Source organism: Oncorhynchus mykiss, chromosome 29 (assembly GCF_057628025.1).
Source record: "Oncorhynchus mykiss isolate SJ-2025 chromosome 29, ASM5762802v1, whole genome shotgun sequence".
Lineage (NCBI taxonomy): Eukaryota > Metazoa > Chordata > Actinopteri > Salmoniformes > Salmonidae > Oncorhynchus > Oncorhynchus mykiss.
Genome location: NC_143050.1, coordinates 35,473,253 through 35,493,507, shown reverse-complemented (window position 1 = coordinate 35,493,507; position 20,255 = coordinate 35,473,253). Strand labels below are relative to the sequence as shown.

The following is a 20,255-nucleotide window of genomic DNA, read 5'->3' as shown; positions in this document are numbered from 1 at the left end:
GACTTTTCCGGGTCAAATCCATTTGAAGAACTGTGCAAAGCTACACTCGCCACCCTCTCTTTGCCACACTCAAATGCGGAGGTTGAACGGCTGTTCAGCCAAATGAGTGTGGTCAAGTCAAAGTTAAGAAATAGAATTTCACTGCACACTCGCAACTCCATATTCCTGTTGTGGTATGGACTGAAGCTGGCTGGTGAAAGCTGTTACCAGCATAAACTACCAAGTGAAGTTCTGCAGCAGTTTGGCACCACAGCAGCATACGGGAAGATAAACCTTGCTGTCTGTCTCTCCGACATTTGCAACATTGTTTCTGTATTCAAATTCGATCTCCAGCTGTCCCATAAGTAATGAATGTGTTCGGAGTCGGGATGAGACAGACAGGCAGGCAGTGTTTCTCAGCCAGTCTAAATCATGAATCAGCTGGCTTCATTTTCTTGGATATACAGTACACAAAGAATTGTCAATTGAAAAAAGGTCAAACGAAACGATGTGCAGTTATTCTGGCTGCGCTTTTTGACAAGACTGCAAGTTAGCCGTGGCTAGCTAGCAAGCAAGGGATAAGAACTTTGTCAGCCAGTATGGCAATGGAACATTTAGAATGAATGACTGGGCCGCATCCATAGATACAGAACAAAAAGACTGAACTTCTGGGTCGTAACCGAACCGATAGAACGAACGACCGACCAGCCGGCTTGGGTAGCAACCTTAAATTTGTGTTGGGACTATATCTCGTGGAAGGCTTAGATAGTATGAATAAATTAATCAAAATAATGTTTTAAATGAAAATATGTCAATCATTATTTAAATATGTTGGTAACCCCTTCTATAAAAGTTAGAATTCCTTCGAAACCGGTGTTTGCCCGACATCGTCTTGGGCCTAACAATACCCGTGCCAATATATCTTCCAAACATCGGCTTCTCTGGCATTATCACTTACAGTAAGTAGTCCACAATGGAATGACCATCTCTCCTCGCCGGTAGTAAAACATAAATACAAAATTAAACCAAAAATTGTCGGGGATAGCTATCGACTTATTGTCATATTTAGCCCAAATGGATTCAATGTGCTGTAGCCACACAAGAAAGCAGTCCCAGTACCTATGACACCCCCAGATATTGTCAATTGTTCAGTAATTGACATGGCGTCATCACTATGTAAATGTCCTGGACCATAGGAAATATAATTAGAACAAGTCCAATACTCAGCAATAATACTAATATTACTCCTTGTACCCAAACATTAGGGGGTGTCCTCATCATTGTCTTATGCTGAGGGCAACATCACAGCCATAGGCTAGACTGCATGATTGTGCATGGATTGCATAGCTCAATAATGAGCTAGTTATGTGGTTCCATCTGTCGGCTTGTCCCCTTGTGTGTTGGGTTTGATGGGCTTCCTTGACATTGGAAAATGTGTGTGTTGTGTTCTGGAGTGTCAAGATTCATTTTACCGGTGGACAAAACAGCATCTCAGGTTTTAGCTTGTGTAGCTGGGATCTCACCTCGTTGTAGGTCTCTCTGTTTTATCAGTTCGGCACTGAGATCTGGGTCGACGCTGATCCCCCTTCCCTGCATTAAGCGGCATTTGGACCCTGCCCGAACTGTTCATAGAAAAGATTGCTCATGAATGGAAGTTGGTTTGCCCGCTTCCTCATGAGTTTCAAACCCCGTGATTCACACATTGAATTTACGGGGAATGATGTTTGAGGGATTCCGTTTCCGTTTGATCAACCCTTCCTACTTAGCTCATGCTGTTTCCGGGTGAAGGAGTCGCACCTCTGTCACGTTGGCGGTCTTCTCCAGTCATTGCACTTCAGTTGAATAGGTTTCCACTTTAGCAGTGAGCACCGCCAATGATTCGCTTGACTGGTTTTAATTGTAAGTCATGCGGTAATCTCCTCACAAACAATCTAGTGTACAATCTCTTAGATATGTATATATATACAGCCAGCTCTTTCTGTTGTCTAGTGTTGAAAGACGCCAAGTTCCCACAGTTGATTTGTAGCTGCTGGAACCTAATAGACCTGCTAGTTATTGTCACACAGTGAATTTCCCACACCTTAATATGAGGTATGGTATTAACACGTTTTAGGGGAGGAAAAAAATGTTAATTCATAGTCATTTGCAAAAAGAAAGACACAAAAAAAGGCCACGCATTTCGATGCATGCCAGCAGAACCAGAGCCTATCATCTTCTAAGACCAGTTTTGGCTGCTGATAATTTTTAGAAAAAAACGTTGTGTGCTTTCCATTATGTCAAACACTACTTGTAAGTGGGAAGCAGCAAATAATGGGTGTGACACAATTGCAACCCAGGGAGTCTTAAACAACAACGTATTCATAACAAGCTAGGATGACTCACCTGATTAGCCACAGTTTACTCAGGCCATTAGAAACCGTAGTTAACATTTGTGTGAACATATGCCCGGTATATAAACACATCTGTTCTGTTGTTATTTGATGTACAGAATGCTGATTTTGTTTTCCTCCAGCTGTCGACAGGATAAAAAAGGACCAACAGATATATCAGAGCTTTATGAATCTTCTCCTCCACTCTCCTCTTTTCTCTCTTCTGTCTTCCTATCTCCTACACCAGGGTTTTCCAAACTTGGTCCTCGGGACCCCGAAGGGGGGCACATTTTGTTTTTTTGCCCTAGCACTACACTGCTGATTTCAAATAATCAACTGATCATCGAGCTTTGATCATTTGAATCAGCTGTGTAGTGTCTGGGCGAAACATGCACCCCATGGGGTCCTGAGGACCGAGTTTGGGAAACGCTGTAGTACACACAAAAACATAATGGTTCTAAATAGTACCAGATAGAGGTTCTTTGGGTTGTAACCATAGCAGAACCCTTTTTCTTGCTGATATAAAGAACCATTTAAAAAAGGTTCTATATAGCACCAAAAAAGGGTTCCACTATGGTTACAACCCAAAGAACCCCTATCTGGTACTATTTAGAACCATTATGTTTTCGTGTTTTAGCTCAATCAAGTGAGCTACCTCTGGAACAGCTGGGCTCCCTGAGGAGAGAATTGAGAACCACTGATTGATTTCGTCAAATGTTCTCAAATGACACAAGGCCATGCGTGAGTCACTCACAAGAAGCCGTCACTGGCCATGGTCATATATAATATGTAATGGCATAACAAGAAATTAGATAAACTGGTATGACACTATCACTTACGGTTTTCTGTGAGCAAACCCAACTAGCTCTCACAGTCTCAGGTCAGAATTAGACATTCATCCATGTCTCTCAAACTTCAAATTTAGAAGTGCTTGATTACTTCTCTGTATCGTTCCAAGGTTAAGGTTGGACATTAACTCCAAATGGTTAAGGTTTGCGATAGGCTTAAAACAAATATATATACAGTATATCACAAAAGTGAGTACACCGCTCACATTTTTGTCAATATTTGAGTATATATTTTCATGTGACAATACTGAAGAAAAGACACTTTGCTACAATGTAAAGTAGTGAGTGTACAGCTTGTATAACAGTGTAAATTTGCTGTCCCCTCAAAATAACTCAACACACAGCCATTAATGTCTAAACCACTGGCAACAAAAGTGAGTACACCCCTAAGTGAAAATGTCCAAATTGGGCCCAATTAGCCATTTTCCTACCCCTGTGTCATGTGACTCGTTACAAGGTCTCAGGTGTGAATGGGGAGCAGGTGTGTTAATTGAATTTGGTGTCATCGCTCTCACACTCCCTCATACTGACTGGTCACTGGAAGTTCAACATGGCACCTCATGGCAAAGAACTCTCTGAGGATCTGAAAAAAATAATTGTTGCTCTACATAAAGATGGCCTGGGCTATAAGAAGATTGCCAAGACTCTGAAACTGAGCTACAGCACGGTGGCCAAGACCATACAGCGGTTTAACTGGACAGGTTCCACTCAGAACAGGCTTCGCCATGGTCCACCAAAGAGGTTGAGTGCACGTGCTCAGCGTCATTTCCAGAGGTTGTCTTTGGGAAATAGACATATGAGTGCTGCCAGCATTGCTGCAGAGGTTGAAGGGGTGGGGGGTCAGCCTGTCCGTGCTCAGACCATACGTCGTACACTGCATCAAATTGGTCTGCATGGCTGTCGTCCCAGAAGGAAGCCTCTTCTAAAGATGATGCACAAGAAAGCCCGCAAACAGTTTGCTGAAGACAAGCAGACTAAGGACATGGATTACTGGAACCAGGTCTGATGAGACCAAGATAAACTTATTTGGTTCAGATGGTGTCAAGCGTGTGTGGCGGCAACCAGGTGAGGAGTACAAAGACAAGTGTGTCTTGCCTACAGTCAAGCATGGTGGTGGGAGTGTCATGGTCTGGGGCTGCATGAGTGCTGCCGGCACTGGGGAGCTACAGTTCATTGAGGGAACCATGAATGCCAACATGTACTGTGACATACTGAAGCAGAGCATGATCCCCTCCCTTCGGAGACTGGGCCGCAGGGCAGTATTCCAACATGATAACGACCCCAAACACACCTCCAACACGACCACTGCCTTGCTAAAGAAGCTGAGGTTAAAGGTGATGGACTGGCCAAGCATGTCTCCAGATCTAAACCCTATTGAGCATCAGTGGGGCATTCTCAAACGGAAGGTGGTGGAGTGCAAGGTCTCTAACATCCACCAGCTCCGTGATGTCGTCATGGAGGAGTGTAGGAGGACTCCAGTGGCAAGTTGTGAAGCTCTGGTGAACTCCATGCCCAAGAGGGTTAAGGCAGTGCTGGAAAATGATGGTGGCCACACAATATTGACACTTTGGGCCCAATTTGGACATTTTCACTTAGGGGTGTACTCACTTTTGTTGCCAGCGGTTTAGACATTAATGGCTGTGTGTTGAGTTATTTTGAGGGGACAGCCAATTTACACTGTTATACAAGCTGTACACTCACTACTTTACATTGTAGCAAAGTGTCATTTCTTCAGTGTTGTCACATGAAAAGATATACTCAAATATTTACAAAAATGTGAGGGTTGTACTCACTTTTGTGATATACTGTATATACTGTATATAACATTTTTTATATCGCTGGATTTAAACATGCAAACAGAGGCAGATTATTTTGCCCGTCCACCGTTCCAGTCCACGTCCCTGTCCCCGTCCACGTCCCTGTCCCCGTCCACAACGCCTACTTGAAGGTAACAGTGCTCACTGTTGCCCCTAGTGGCCGGTTTCCACATCATCTCCCAACGTCCTCAGACATGGATGGACATTGAATACTGACTTGTATCACGGGTGACCTACCTGCCTGAGCAAACCATGCCCCAAAATATTAGAATGAGCTGCCTCCCCTACATTTTAATTGTCACTAAAAGAGCAAAGAACCGTTTTGTGAACTGTAAAGAAGCATGGAAGAGCTGAAAGGGTTCTTAGAGTCATTATGGTTCCCAGTGGTGATGTTAGCATTTACATCTTGGTGGGGCAAACTAAGAAAGAAAGTTTAATGCATGCCAGCAAAGCCACTACACAACACTAAACAATACATTATTTGCACTATAACGGTAACAATCGGTGCCCAAAAACGGCCAGAGCTTTCTTTTCAGAACCATGGAGTGAATCCTTACCACAGCTACACCTGGCTATCAGCGGAGCCTTGTCTGGCTGCGAAACAGTTAATTCAGCCTCATTTACTGCCTTTGAAAAAATATATAGCAGGTATGGTTGACTTGCTTAAACGAATGTGGTTTCTACTGACAATTGAGATGTACAAACTATGGCATAAGGAAACAATGAGAGGATAAGAGGCAATCTGTAATTTTGATTAAGACATTAATGAGCGAGCTAAGAGGGACATAGTCAATATAGCTATTTGTTCAGCACTTTTAAAATGTACAGTGACAGAATTCAGAACATGAGCCGTTCTTAAATTATTCTCCCTGTACACCAAGTCAGAAATGTAGGATAAATAAAGGGGGCATATAAGCAGACAGTGAAAGCTCTTAGTATATTAAATTATGACCTTTCTCTAAAACAGGCTATAGGCTACATGTGCACCACCAAGTCAGAACATTAGGCCAAGTTATGAGGGGGAAAATACCAAATTATTAGGGCTACTAACTTCTTGGTGACAGGGGGCAGTATTTTTACGTCCGGATGAAATGCATGCCCAAATTCAACTGCCTGCTACTCATCCCCAGAAGATAAGATATGCATAGATTTGGATAGAAAACACTCTGAAGTTTCTAAAACTGTTTGAATCATGTCTGTGAGTATAACATAACTTATTTAGCAGGCGAAACCCCGAGGACAAACCATTCAGATTAATTTTTTTTGAGGTCACTCTCTTTTCAATGGGTTTTCATTGGGAATCCAGATTTCTAAGGGACCTTCTTGCAGTTCCTATCGCTTCCACTGGATGTCAACAGTCTTTAGAAATTGGTTATGAGGTTATTCCTTTGTGTAATGAAGAAGTACGGCCATCTTGAACGAGGGTCACTTGAAGTGTACTGTTAGATAGAGGTGCGTGACCAGAAAGCTAGCTTCAGTTTGTTTTCTTCCTGTACTGAACACAGATCAATTTTATTGATTATTTAAATTAAAAAAATAACTAAAGTTGTATTACAAAAGTAGTTTGAAATGTTTTTGGCAAAGTTTACAGGTAACTTTTGAGATATTTTGTCGTCACGTTGAGCAAGTTGGAACCGGTGTTTTTCTGGATCAACGCGCCAAATAAATTGACATTTTGGATATATATCGACGGAATTAATCGAACAAAAGGACCATTTATGATGTTTATGGGACATATTGGAGTGCCAACAAAAGAAGGTTGTCAAAGGTAAAGCATTAATTATATTTTTATTTCTGCGTTTTGTGTCGCGCCTGCAGGGTTGAAATATGGTTTCTCTCTTTGTTTACAGAGGTGCTATCCTCAGATAATAGCATTGTTTGCTTTCACCGAAAAAGCCTTTTTGAAATCTGACATGTTGGCTGGATTCACAACAAGTGTAGCTTTAATTTGCTATCTTGCATGCATAATTTGCTATCTTGCACGCTAGCGTCCCACATATCCCAGAGAGGTTTAACAGCTTACTACACAACATTAACTTAATTTTATAATCTTAGCTACAGTATGCATATCTCACTGGCATATTGCATCATTTATGCAGCAGCATGCAATACATTTTTGGACTCACCTTGGTGTGCTGTGCTCACTTGAACAGGAAGGTGGCGCAGCGGTCCTTCTTATGGGTGTGTTTTGTCATCAAACTTTGTCATCAAATCGGGCATTCTCTGTATGTACGGTTCTTTCAAGACAAGTGGGAACTTGTAAAAAAACAAGGTTGAATCACGACGTCAGTAATCTTCAGGTCGGAGCTCTAGAAAGAGTCCTGTGTTCCCAACTTGGAATTCCGAGTTGGATGACCGTTCAAAACAGATTTTCCCAGTCGGATCTTGTTCCCAGATGTCTTGAACTCACTGAAGTCTGAGATTTCCCAGTTCAGAGTTTCCAGTTGTTTTGAACATGGGCGAAGTCATGCTGGATTGACAGCATGGCCAATGTATTTAACCTTTTCTGGCCCATGGTGATGCATGTGAATGTTTATAATTTTAAGCTTAGAAAAGAGACCCTTAAACCAGACTTAGACCACACACCCTCTCCACCGAAGAGCAGGCTAGTGATTGCTTTGCAACGCTTACAGCTAGCCACTGATTCCTTCCAAACCACTAATTGTTGAATTTGCGATTTCCTACTTGCTGTGTAATGTTCATGTTCAATGGCCGATGAGCACCGATAAATTTAATCTATAATTTCTCGTCATATGACAAGGATTGAAAAGGATTTGCCAATACACTGTCGACTTGATTCATGATGATGACTGCTTGTCTAGCTTGCTAGCTAAGATTTCAAAGGAATAATGTTGACATGATTAGCCAAATCAAATCTACGGTAGACACAGCGTGATTTGACCTTATTTTCTCTGTGGTTAATGACTTTGAGCCTTCTTGGATGGGCACTTCTAATGTAAATCTATGGCAGCATCCAAGGGGCTTGAACTTTCAAACTTTCCCTGTAGATTTTGCGGTAACGTAGTTATCCCATGAGTGACAGAACACTGAATCAATCACGGCACAACTAGAGAACATTACCAAGCCCATGCGCTGTATTTTCCGTTGGCTGCCCAACACCACAGAAAGCACTGAGCTAGGCTGAAACACCTGCATTTTGAAGCTGCCTTACTCAAGAAGGCCAAAAAAGATGTTTGTATGTGGCTTTGTGTATTCCTTTCCCCAAATTATTATTTTTTTCTTCCCCTTTTTGCTTTTTTTTCACTCCATATACAACATTTTACAAACGAGTAACAATCAAAAAAAATGACTACAGCTAATCAGCCAACGCCCGCATGCTAACTCCCCCATCCTTAGTGCCTGCATTATTGTTTGCCAGTTGGCCTTAAATTGTATCAATTAGTTTTTCTCGGTCGCCCATGCTTTTCAAAATGTAAATAATACATCATTCAATTTCTCCATTGGGCATACATGGCGGATTGATTGATAGTATATGTTTTTTCACTACACCCCCATGTCTTGAAATATGCAGACAGATGGATTAAAAGTATGTTTACATACAAATGGACAGCTCCGCCCACAACTTCTGGTCTTTATAGCATTCCCAGAAAGCATGGATTATTGAGTCATTATTAGTTTTACACTAAAGGCTTGACTCTGCCGTTGTGCTGTAACATTTGTACATTTAGTCTCATTTTATAAATTCTCTACATTAGTTTATACTTGATTAAATGTTTTACTGTCATTTTGTTAGTTATGCTGCAACTTTCCCTCCATCTTGTGCCAACATCAGTTCTTTTTTAAGTCTGGGTTCCAATAGTTTATATTTTTTCTAAGAGATTTTCAATTGGATCTGCAAGGTATCATATGGACATTACTTTCTGACTAAAATAAGATTCCCTCAAGGTTGCTCTGATGTCCAAAAGATTTTCAATCGAAATGTTGTGATATGTAATTCGGAAAGTAGACCCCTTGACTTTCTCCACATTTTGTTACGTTACAGCCTTATTCTAAAATGTATTAAATTGTTGTTTTTCTCATCAATCTACACACAATACCCCATAATGACAAAGCAAAAACTGATTTTAAGAAATGTTTGCAAATGTATAAAAAAACAGAAAACTGAAATATCACATTTACATAACTATTCAGACCCTTTATTCAGTACTTTGTTGAAACACCTTTGCCAGTGTTTACAGCCTCGAGTCTCCTTGGGTATGACGCTACAAGCTTGGCACACCTGTATTTGGGGAGTTTCTCCCATTGTTCTCTGTCAGGTTGGATGGGGAGTGTCACAGCATAGCTATTTGGCGGTGTGCTTAGGGTCGTTGTCCAGTTGGAAGGTGAACCATCACGCCAGTCTGAAAGCTCTGGAGCAGGTTTATCAAGGACCTCTCTGTACTTTGCTCCATTCATCTTTCCCTCGATCTTGACTAGTCTCTCACTTTTACTGAGGAGTGGCTTCCGTCTGGTCACTCTACCATAAAGGCCTGATTGGTGGAGTGCTGCAGAGATGGTTGTCCTTCTGGAAGGTTCTCCCATCTCCACAGAAGAACTCTGGAGCGCTGTCACAGTGACCATCGGCTTATTGGTCACCTCCCTGACCAAGGACAATCTCCCCCGATTGGTCAGTTTGGCCAGGCAGCCAGCTCTAGGAAGAGTCTTGGTGGTTCCAAACTACTTTCATTTAAGAATGATGGAGGTCACTGTGTTCTTGGGGACCTTCAATGCTGCAGAAATGTTTTGGTACCCTTCCACAGATCAATACTTTTTGCTCTGACATGCACTGTCAACTGTGGGACCTTATGTAGACAGGTGTATACCTTTCCAAATCATGTCCAATCAATTGAATTTATCACAGGTGGACTCCAATGAAGTTGTAGAATCATCTGAAGGATGATCAAAGGGAACAGGATGCACCTGAGCTCAAGGTATTTTAGTTTTTTATTTTTAATAAATTTGCAACAATTTAAAAAATATATGTTTTTGCTTTGTCATTATGGGGTATTGTGTGTAGATTGATGAGGAAAACATTTTATTCAATCAATTTTAGAATAAGGCTGTAACAAAATGTGGAAAAAGTCAAGGGGTCTGAACATTTTCTGAATGCACTGTATTTGAACCTATGTACATTGTTCAGTCCAAAATTACTTTTTAAATCTATTATGGAAATACATTTATTTCCTGTTACCAAGTCATTTATGGTTTCTATGCCTTTAGTTTTCGGAACAATTTATCGGTGTAACGATCGTCGCTGGAGGCTCCGGACTGGGGACCGTCGCTGGAGGCTCCGGACTGGGGACCGTCGCTGGAGGTTCCGGACTGGGGACCGTCGCTGGAGGCTCCGGACTGAGGTCCGTCGCTGGAGGTTCCGGACTAGGGACCGTCGCTGGAGGTTCCGGACTGTGGACCGTCGTTGGAGTTTCTGGACTGTGGCCCGTCGTTGGAGGTTCCGGACTGTGGCCCGTCGTTGGAGGTTCCGGACTGTGAAGCATCGCCGGAAGGACTGGGAACTGTGAAGCGTCGCCGGAAAGACTGGGAACTGTCGCCGGAAGCTCTGGACTGGGAACTGTCACCGGAAGCTCTGGACTGGGAACTGTCACCGGAAGCTCTGGACTGGGAACTGTCGCCGGAAGCTCTGGACTGGGAACTGTCGCCGGAAGCTCTGGACTGGGAACTGTCACCGGAAGCTCTGGACTGGGAACTGTCACCGGAAGCTCTGGACTGGGAACTGTCACCGGAAGCTCTGGACTGGGAACTGTCACCGGAAGCTCTGGACTGGGAACTGTCACCGGAAGCTCTGGACTGGGAACTGTAACCGGAAGCTCTGGACTGGGAACTGTCACCGGAAGCTCTGGACTGGGAACTGTCACCGGAAGCTCTGGCCTGTGGAGGTGCACTGCAGGCCTTATGCGTGGGACCGGTACAGGTGGCACCGGGCTGATGACACGCACCTCAGGGCGAGTGTGGGGAAGAGGCACAGGACGTACTGGACTGTGGAGGCGCACTGGAGGCCTGATGTGTGGGACCGGTACAGGTGGCACCGGGCTGATGACATGCACCTCAGGGCGAGTGTGGGGAAGAGGCATAGGACGTACTGGACTGTGGAGGCGCACTGGAGGCCTGATGCGTGGGACCGGTACAGGTGGCACCGGGCTGATGACATGCACCTCAGGGGGTGTGCGGGTTGGAGGCACAGGACGTACTGGACTGTTGAGGCGCACTGGAGGTCTGGAGCGTAGAGCTGGCACAACCCGTCCTGGCTGAATGTTTATTTTCGACCTGCAAATGCGGGGAGCTGGCACAGGACGCACTGCGCTGTGAATGCGCACTGGAGACACCGTGCGCATCATTGCATAACACGGTGCCTGACCAGTCACACGCTCCCCACCGTAAGCACGAGGAGTTGGCTCAGGTCTGAACCCTGGACTCTGCCACTCTCCTCATGTGCCCCCTCCCCAAATATTTTTGGAGCTGCCTCTCGGGTTTCCGTGCTAGCCGTGTCCCCTCGTATCGTCACCGTTCCTCTTTCGCTGTTTCCACCTGTTTCCATGGCAGGGTATTGTCCCCTGCCATAACCTCCTCCCAGGTCCAGGATGTCCTCCACTCTCTTTTCTCCCGGGCCCAGGATCCCTGTTCCTCTTGAACACGCTGCTTGGTCCTTTTTGGGTGGGTAGTTCTGTAACGATCGTCATATGAAGGAGGGGACCAAAATGCAGCGTCGTAAGTGTTCATGATAAATTTAATACTCAAAACACTCGAACAAAATAACAAAGAGGGAAAACCGAAACAGTCCTGTCAGGTGCAGACACTAAAAACAGAAAACAACTACCCACAAAACCCAAACAAAAAAGGACAACTTATATATGATCCCCAATCAGAGACAACGATAGACAACTGCCTCTCATTGGGAACCACACCAACATAGAAATAAGGAAACTAGAATGCCAACCCTAGTCACACCCTGGCCTAACCAAAATAGAGAATAAAAACCTCTCTATGGCCAGGGCGTGACAATCGATGAATTCTGAAAAGCTACCCAACGATAGTTCCATAAGGTTGTGTTTTAAGGAAGTGATATTGGTTCTTGTAGAATACGTTTCATTTTCTTCCATATTGTTATACTATGACGTTGTACATGTTCTTAGCGTTATCCTTTGAAAATAGACACGTGAAACGATTCTGGGGATGAGCGTGCACATCTTGAAGATGTAAGCATTGTTCCTCATTGGTGCATTTAACGATATGTCACAAGTAAAAGCCCTGGGTAGAGAGTTGATACAATTCCAAGTCTGGAAGGTTTAAACCACCCATATAAAGTCTTATGACCAGGTATACTTCGGTGGGGCAATTGGTATTACTTACTGAAAGTAAACACAAAGACTTTATCAGCCATGCCTTTGTAAAGAGGTTAATTCTACCTGTACAATTCATGGGAAGATTATTCAATGTAATTAGATCTGTTTTCATATGGTTGAGTAATGGAATAGAGTTATCTTTATATATTTGTTGTTTGTTGTCACGCATTCCTTTCCATTCCTCTCCTCTTCACCTCTCTTCACCTCATTGTCTTCTCCATTCCTCTCCTCTCCTCCCTCTATTTGTTTAGTGAGCCAGTATATTTCTGAAAATACTAGAGTATAATACAGACCCCCCCCCCCCACACACACACACACACACACACACACAAAGCTGGGATGCTTATATAAACACAACATTTAAATGTTTCTTTATGGGCAAAACAGGAAGCCACAATGACAAATGTATTATATCTGATAACAGTCACCTAGAAGCTCCCTCTCTAGCTCGCTTTCACTCTGTCTGTGCCCTTGAGCTCTGTGTGCCACCAGTCATGCTGAGGGGGAGAGTGTGTATGCCCTTGAGTGTGTGTGTTTGTGCATTGTCATATGTGTGCTCATGTGTTTGTGGGTTTGTGTTGGCAGCAAACGTCCAGAGAGGAAGGGAGAACAAAGAGAGAAACTCCTTAATGAGGCCTACTGCCTCAACCACTAAACTAGGCCAGCTACCCGTGCCCAGAAAGAGAGAGAGTTTGTGTGTGTGTGTGTGTGTGTGTGTGTGTGTGTGGAGCCACCGTGAACACACACACACAAACACAAAGGGAGCATTGAGTTCGGAGCCAGCAGATGCACTCCAGGCAACCCCCTCCCTCCTTGTGCGTAGCCCAGGTAACTCACCGGTTTCTGTCAGGCCCTGGTGTATACTCCAGTAGTTCTGCAGACACTGTAGTTCTTTCTTCATGCCTCTCTTACAGCGACAGTTGTAGAGCGACGAATCCTGTAGGACCTCTATGGCACCCTGGCACTCCCTGCTAGCCAGCATGGTCTGGCGATCCCGCGCCCCGCCTGACAGGCACTGACGCATAATCCTGTAGCTGGAGCTGCACTGGCTGTCCCCGTTACACAGCTCTAATGCCCGCACACACTCCAGGGACTCCCTCCATCCATGTCCACACACACACACCACACAAACACACCCTGCAGCAGAGAGAGAAGAGGAATAATGATCAATCATGATGTGAATAATCGTTAACCCTGACACTAACACCCCCCACCCACACAGCATCTGGGGGGTAAGATCGTAATTATAGTCAAGACTCATGAGCCAACTTGACTAACAAAAACAAGTAAAATTGACAAACAAACCTCACTGTTCAAATCTTTGAAGCGACTGCATATAGAAGACGAGGATAGGCGGTCTCCTCCCGAGCATCTTATTGCGCCACCAATGACAGATCCTGAAGCCACCCACGACTGAACCCGAACCCAAAGCGACCAATGACTGACCTAGAAGCCGAAGCCACCAATGGCTGACCCGGAAGCCAAAGCCACTAAGACTGCCCCCGTAGCCACCAATGACTGACCCCGAAGCTGAAGCCACCAACAACTGACTGCGAAGCCGAACCCATCAACGACTGACCTCAAAGCCACCAAAGACTGACCCCTGAAGTCACCAACGACTGACCCTGAAGTTGAAAGAACTGAAACCACTTCCCTGAAGTGGTTTCAGTTCCTTCGGCCACAGCCCTTGCGCCGGCTTCATCAGAACCTGCAGACATGTCGGCAATACACGAGCCTGCTTCCCAGCACAAACTGCCAGGGTTCCCTGCAACACTAACGATTATGGGCAAGGATAGAATCATTTCAAGGGATGAAATATATAATATATCAAGAGATGCTTTGTATAGCCAGAAAGTCGGCCTTTTTCCTGATGTGGATATGGAGGATTGGTTCATTAAGATTGGTTTTAAAGATTTGAAGCATATCAGACAGTTTTGTGTTAAAACCTCTACAGGATCAGTGGGTCCCCCGCGATAAGGTTGAGCTAACATAGGCTAATGTGATTAGCATGAGGTTATAAGTAACAAGAACATTTCCCAGGACATAGATATATCTGATATTGGCAGAAAGCTTACATTTTTGTTAATCTAACTGCACTGTCCAATTTACAGTAGCTATTACAGTGAAAGAATAACATTTTATAGTTTGAGGAGAGTGCACAGTTATGAACTTGAAAATGTATTAATAAACCAATTAGGCACATTTGGGCAGTATTGGCACAAAATGTTGAAAAGAAATGCAATGGTTCATTGGATCAGTCCAACACTTTGCACATACACTGCTGCCACCTAGTGGTCAAAATCCAAACGGAACCTGGGCTGGAATAATACATTATGGCCTTTCTCTTGCATTTTGAAGATGGTGGTACAATAAAAAACACACAAAAAATGCATGTTTTTTTCTTTGTATTATCTTTTACCAGATTTAATGTTTTATATTCTCCTACATTAACTTCAAAGTGGTTCCTTTCAAATGGTTTCAAGAATATGCATATCCTTGCACTATGACCTGAGCTATGGGCAGTTAGATTTGTGTTTTTCATTTTAGGCTATAATTGAAAAAAAGGGACGGATCCTTAAGAGGTGAAGCTAGCAACGCAGACAGAGCCACACTTTGAAGAATGGCACCAGTCAAGATGTGGAAATATTCTTAAGCAGGTCAACAGAGGCATGTGCAGCATCCTACATTGAAAGGAGTCGAGCGCACATCAAAGCTGTAAGAGGTATCGTGCTTTTATGTGCCAAGCAGTACATGCTATTGCGTGGGCACCACGAAAACCAGGAGGCTCTTAATTAACTTGCACCCCGAGATTAAAAAAACAACTGAGCAACAACCCAAGAATGGAACTCTGATGAGCCCTGATAGGACAGCTTTACATTTTATTTTCTTTAACTAGGAAAGTCAGTTAAGAACAAATTCTTATTTTCATTGACGGCCTAGGAACAGTGGGTTAACTGCCTGTTCAGGGGGAGAACGACAGATTTGTACCTTGTCAGCTCGGGGACTAGCAACCTTCCGGTTACTAGTCCAACGCTCTAACCACTAGGCTACCCTGCCTCCCCATCTACATTGCAATACACTCATCGTGGTGCTTGATACATGTCCCAAATACATTTTCCCCAACATGAACAGGCTTCCTCGAGACGTAATCACTCTGCCTATCACCAGCTACACTGTAGAATGTCTATTCTCCACTGTCAATCGGATCAAAGCGTGCAACAGGGCATCCATGCTCACAGGGCGCTTGAACAATTTGTCACTGCTCTCTTTTGAAGGAGAACTGACTGAGTCTTTGGCTTATGGTGATGACATTTCAAAGTTCAACACCAAGCCCTGTCATCTTCTGCTGTGGCTGTGAGTCTGACAATGATGGCAGTTCTATGTTATTTTTTCCCCCTGTTTCTTTCCTGTATGTTGCACTGGTTTACTGTGCTGTACATTGTAGCCTATTATCATGACCTTTGTTTGGTGTAAGAGAGTGCATGCCTAATCTAATGCAACAAAAATCTGATCTGATTGGCCTTTATGTTCATTTGAAACACATAATTTTTTTTTGCACCATAAGGTTCCTTAAAGACCTGCCTAAACGAAATCACACATTTCTTTGTGACGGTGTATTAAATTGATTTAATGCGGATTTATTGCGCATTGAGGAAATGATGTCAATGTGCTTCTGAATTTGTTCAGTTAGCAAATAAGACAGCTCATAGTCCATTGCCTTAATCACAGTCAACACTCCTGTATTTTATTCCTGTGGAACACTGATTCTAAAATCAACGTGTATGTGCATTGTGAACCTGAGACTCTCTTCTGATAGATGGTCTATCTAATTCAAGAGGTCTGGACTGCATGGAACTTGATGTGAAGAATTCGCATTTTGGTATATAAAAAAAAGCATGTCTCTGTTTGCTGCCTCAAATGCACACGCTGTACATCCGCATCTTCACTCGTGATTTGACAATGAATATAGGCTATTAATAATATTGTCACGAATCAGACTATTAGTTCCCCCACCACCCCAATTAGTTCAGCCGATATCCTGGATGGGATCCAGTTAAACTGAGAGGCCTGCCGAGCCAATTGTGAACTGTGCAAACAACATTTCTGCAGGCCCACCCACCAATGAATTTCTGGCTACGCTACTGGTGTATGTGTGGTAGCAGTGTAGAGCTGGCTACATGCTGTTTACAAGGGAGTTCTCTGAACGTGTCAAATACTGTCAGGGGAAATAACCTCTCCTCTATCCTCCACCTCTTCCATCCTTCTAGCCTCTCTCCTCACATCCTCTACTCTCCTCTCCCTTCTCCACTCCTATCCATTCCCTCCTGTCCTCTCTATCCCAATCTCTCCCCCCCTCTCTCTCTCTCTCTCTTTCACCCCTCCCCATTTCCCTCTTCTCTCCTGTTTTAGATCACCTCAAAACATGACAAAAATATCAATAATGTAAATATAGGAAAACTGTGTAAACTTCTGGATTTGTGAGTAATGGGTTCTAGATTAATCTATAAAAAAATCATAGCGATTACACAGTGTGCCTGACTGGACAAACATGCAGGTAGCACGTGGAAGGCAAAAATGTGACACACCACAGGCTAGTGCCACGACCGTGAACAGATTTCAGCACCAAGGACAGTTCTGCCGCGCGAGCCCATGCAGTCGTCAGACACAGCGGCAACCAGATTCACATGCACACACACTTTAGCAAGCAGCTGAGACGGAGGGAACGTGCCTCATGCGCTGTCCCTTTGACCGTCAGCTTCTACCAGACGGGAGAGCTTGAACGTCTCTTCATATTTTACCATCTAAAGAACTATGTTTGATATATATTACCCTGAATCACCTTTACATGCTTACTACATCAGGTCACATAATAATAGGCTCTACATTCTACTTTTACCAACATCCCTTTAGATCACAAACCTTCCCTAGCAGCAGCAAGGCACCAGGTGGTTCTAAATAGTACCAGATGGGGGTTCTTTGTCTTGTAACCATGGTGGAACCCTTTTTTGAAGGTTCTATAAAGAACCATGGTCATACGGTTCTAAATGATTTAGTCAGTCGTTTTCAATTGACACAAGGCAATACATGAGTCTTTCACAAGATACTGTCACTGGTCATAGTCATATATAAAAAGTAATACTACTCTTATTCATGTGGTTTTCCGTCAGACTAGACACTTTGCTGCCTTTCACAGTTCGGATAGTGCATTGCACATATGGTCTCAAATGTTTTTTTTAATGGAAAGTAAACAAAGTTTCACCGCCATATATAATTACCACTATCAGCAACACACCCCACCACTCCCTTCCACCACTCCCTTCCACCACTCCCTTCCACCACTCCCTTCCACTACTTTGGCCCTAACAGATCCTACACCAGGCCGTCGCCCTGGGAGGCTGGAACCCCTTCTCTCAAAACCCCCTGCAGTTTTTCTGCACTAAAATCTCTGACACACAAAAACATCTCTGCTGCTTCGACCAATTCAATCTTCTGGGGTTTACATTCCATCTGTGCGGTACAATTAATGGCCACTATAGCCGGGGGTTCTGCAGCACCTCCTGAAAAATCAGAATTCAAAAAATATATTCAAACAAAATGTTCACGAATGTCCTTTACTACAGACACCGGGGGATCCTCAACTTCACTTCAACACTCAACTGCCACCCCAGTTATCACTCCTTTCAGCGGCACTCTACTCCGGAGAGCAAAGAAGGACACAACCCTCATCCTGAAACAGCCCTCTCCCCCTGACCAGCAGACGCACAAAAAGTTAACTTCTTGACAAAACCCAAACCCTTCTTCACCCAGCCTGATACCACAAACAGATCGGCCAAAAGGAATGGATCCGCATTCTTCACAAGACGTACTCCCACGGGGCCAGAGTCATACTGGGCATTTTCCTCGTCATTGCTTTGAGGCTCAGAAGCCTTCACCTCACTTCTGTCAGGTAACATTTCAGAGAGTTCACACTCGGTCGACTGCTCAGGGTTTTCAGGAGAGTAACATGTAATTATGTCTCCTGTTTGACTCAAAGGAGAAAGTTCTCTGCTTGTATTTCGGTCTGGGTTTGAAACATCGTGCTCTTCTTTCTGCCTTGTGTCATCTCGCCATACACCATCTTATAATATGGAATGGCATAACACAACACTAAATATACATTGGAATGACACTATCACTCACGATTGCACAAAAAGAGCTGTGACAAAACTACGCCCCCAAACATGCTAATTAGCCACCTCCCCTATATTTGAATTATCACTAAAAGAGCAAAGCACCTTTTTGTGAAAAATAAAAAACTGTTGAAGATCTTTGAGTCATTATGGTTCCACATAAAACCACCACGCTTCCCAAAGAACCCTAATTGTTTAGTGTGTGGAGGCATGAGTTACTGGTATGTCCCTAACTGAATGTTTGGTCATTGTGTGTGTGTGTGTGTGTGTGTGTGTGTCTGTGAGTGTGTGTGTGAGTGTGTGTGTGTGTGTGTGTGTGTACTCACCCAGCAGAAACAGCACGCTGAAAACGTTCAACAGAATCATTGCAGGTTCCAGAGCAGTAATCCCGAAGTCACGAGGCGGAATGTGGACTTTCCGGGTCAGCCGTTAACGGCTAAATAAATTGGTAAATCGTTAAAACAGAGAAACATCTCTAACACTGCTCCTCACCGGTTAATAATCCAAAAACCACAGCCGTGCCGGACGAAACCAAAAACAAACACACGCAGGTCCTCATTTGAAACCATGCACACAGGCTACACAGACACACATACTCAGACAGAGGGTTTTCATGTGAAACGGACCATGAACGTTAACATCCTCTCTGGAAGGAGCGATTGTTGAAAATCATCCAAAGTTTCCCAGGTAATAACGTTCGTCCATGCGAGACAGAGACCTGCCGTGGGACCAAGAAAACTGCTTGACTGACTGAATGTCCGGTGTCTGCTAAAAGGTTTGAGAGTGCCCGTTCCTCTCTGACTTCGATTCGAGGATTCCGTTTAAAAACGCTCTATCCTTCACCAGAAGCCACACGCAGTCAAACTTTCATCTGTGAGTGTGTGATGGAGGATGGTGTGTGCGCTTGAGTGAGCGAAAGAGAAAGAGAATGAGAGAGAGGGTGGGGGGGGGGGAGTTGACGGAAGGAGAGAAGGACGTCAGAAAGCAAGCAGTATGCTATTTCTAACTCTGTTGTTCTTCCCGTCTCACAGGGGCAGCTGATGGCTGTTTAGTCCAGATGTCATTAAAATAATTAAACTTCCGAGACCGGGAGTGTGTAGCCTATGTGATGGTAGCCTACACACGCCTGGCCGGGAGACAGTCAACCTGTAATAGATCTAGGAGAGTTCTAATTCACTCCAGGAGCCTCAAGTCCGCCTGCAGGAGAAAAGCAGCTCCTGTTCTATCAGAGGGAGGCAGGAAATCTCTCTCTCTCTCTCTGTCTCTCTGTCTCTCTGTCTCTCGCTCTCTCGCTCTCTCTCTCTCTCCTCACATACATGAATGTATGGGCTCTGCACGTCACCACGAATGCAATGAGAGTAGCTGTTTTTCACACAACGCACACTCACTCAAACACTCTCAGGCCCCTATACACACGTACACTTATTCTATAGTGAACTGAGACGGTGCATGACCTGTGGTGTAGGGCATTAATCAAACCGGGTGAGGGTAATAGACATACACTCACAAACACAGGGTTGGGGAGTAACTGATTTCATAATGTTGTAAGAATGAGAGTTCCAAACCTCTCTGCCAATAACAGCTAGTTTTCAGTTTTACCCTCCCACTCAGACCACTCCCCAACCACTACTAGCTAAATACTTGCTATTGCTAAAAAGCTGTTTATTTTTATTTTTTATCATTTTGATTGAAAACAATTACCGTAAAATGATTT

The 20,255-nt window shown here is 44.0% G+C and overlaps 1 protein-coding gene across 1 annotated transcript in view; it reads right to left on the bottom strand.

Moving 5' to 3' along the window:
* gfra2b (GDNF family receptor alpha 2b) overlaps window positions 1–19,788 on the bottom strand; it is a 77,556-nt gene extending 57,768 nt beyond the window's left edge. The window contains exons 1-2 of the mRNA XM_036968151.2: window positions 18,868–19,788; window positions 13,209–13,508 (exon numbers count right to left, since the gene is read on the bottom strand). Coding sequence (XP_036824046.2) covers window positions 13,209–13,508; window positions 18,868–18,907 — 340 coding nt within the window. The 5' untranslated portion in view covers window positions 18,908–19,788. The remainder of the gene's footprint in view (window positions 1–13,208; window positions 13,509–18,867) is intronic.
* Window positions 19,789–20,255: the final 467 nt, after the last annotated feature.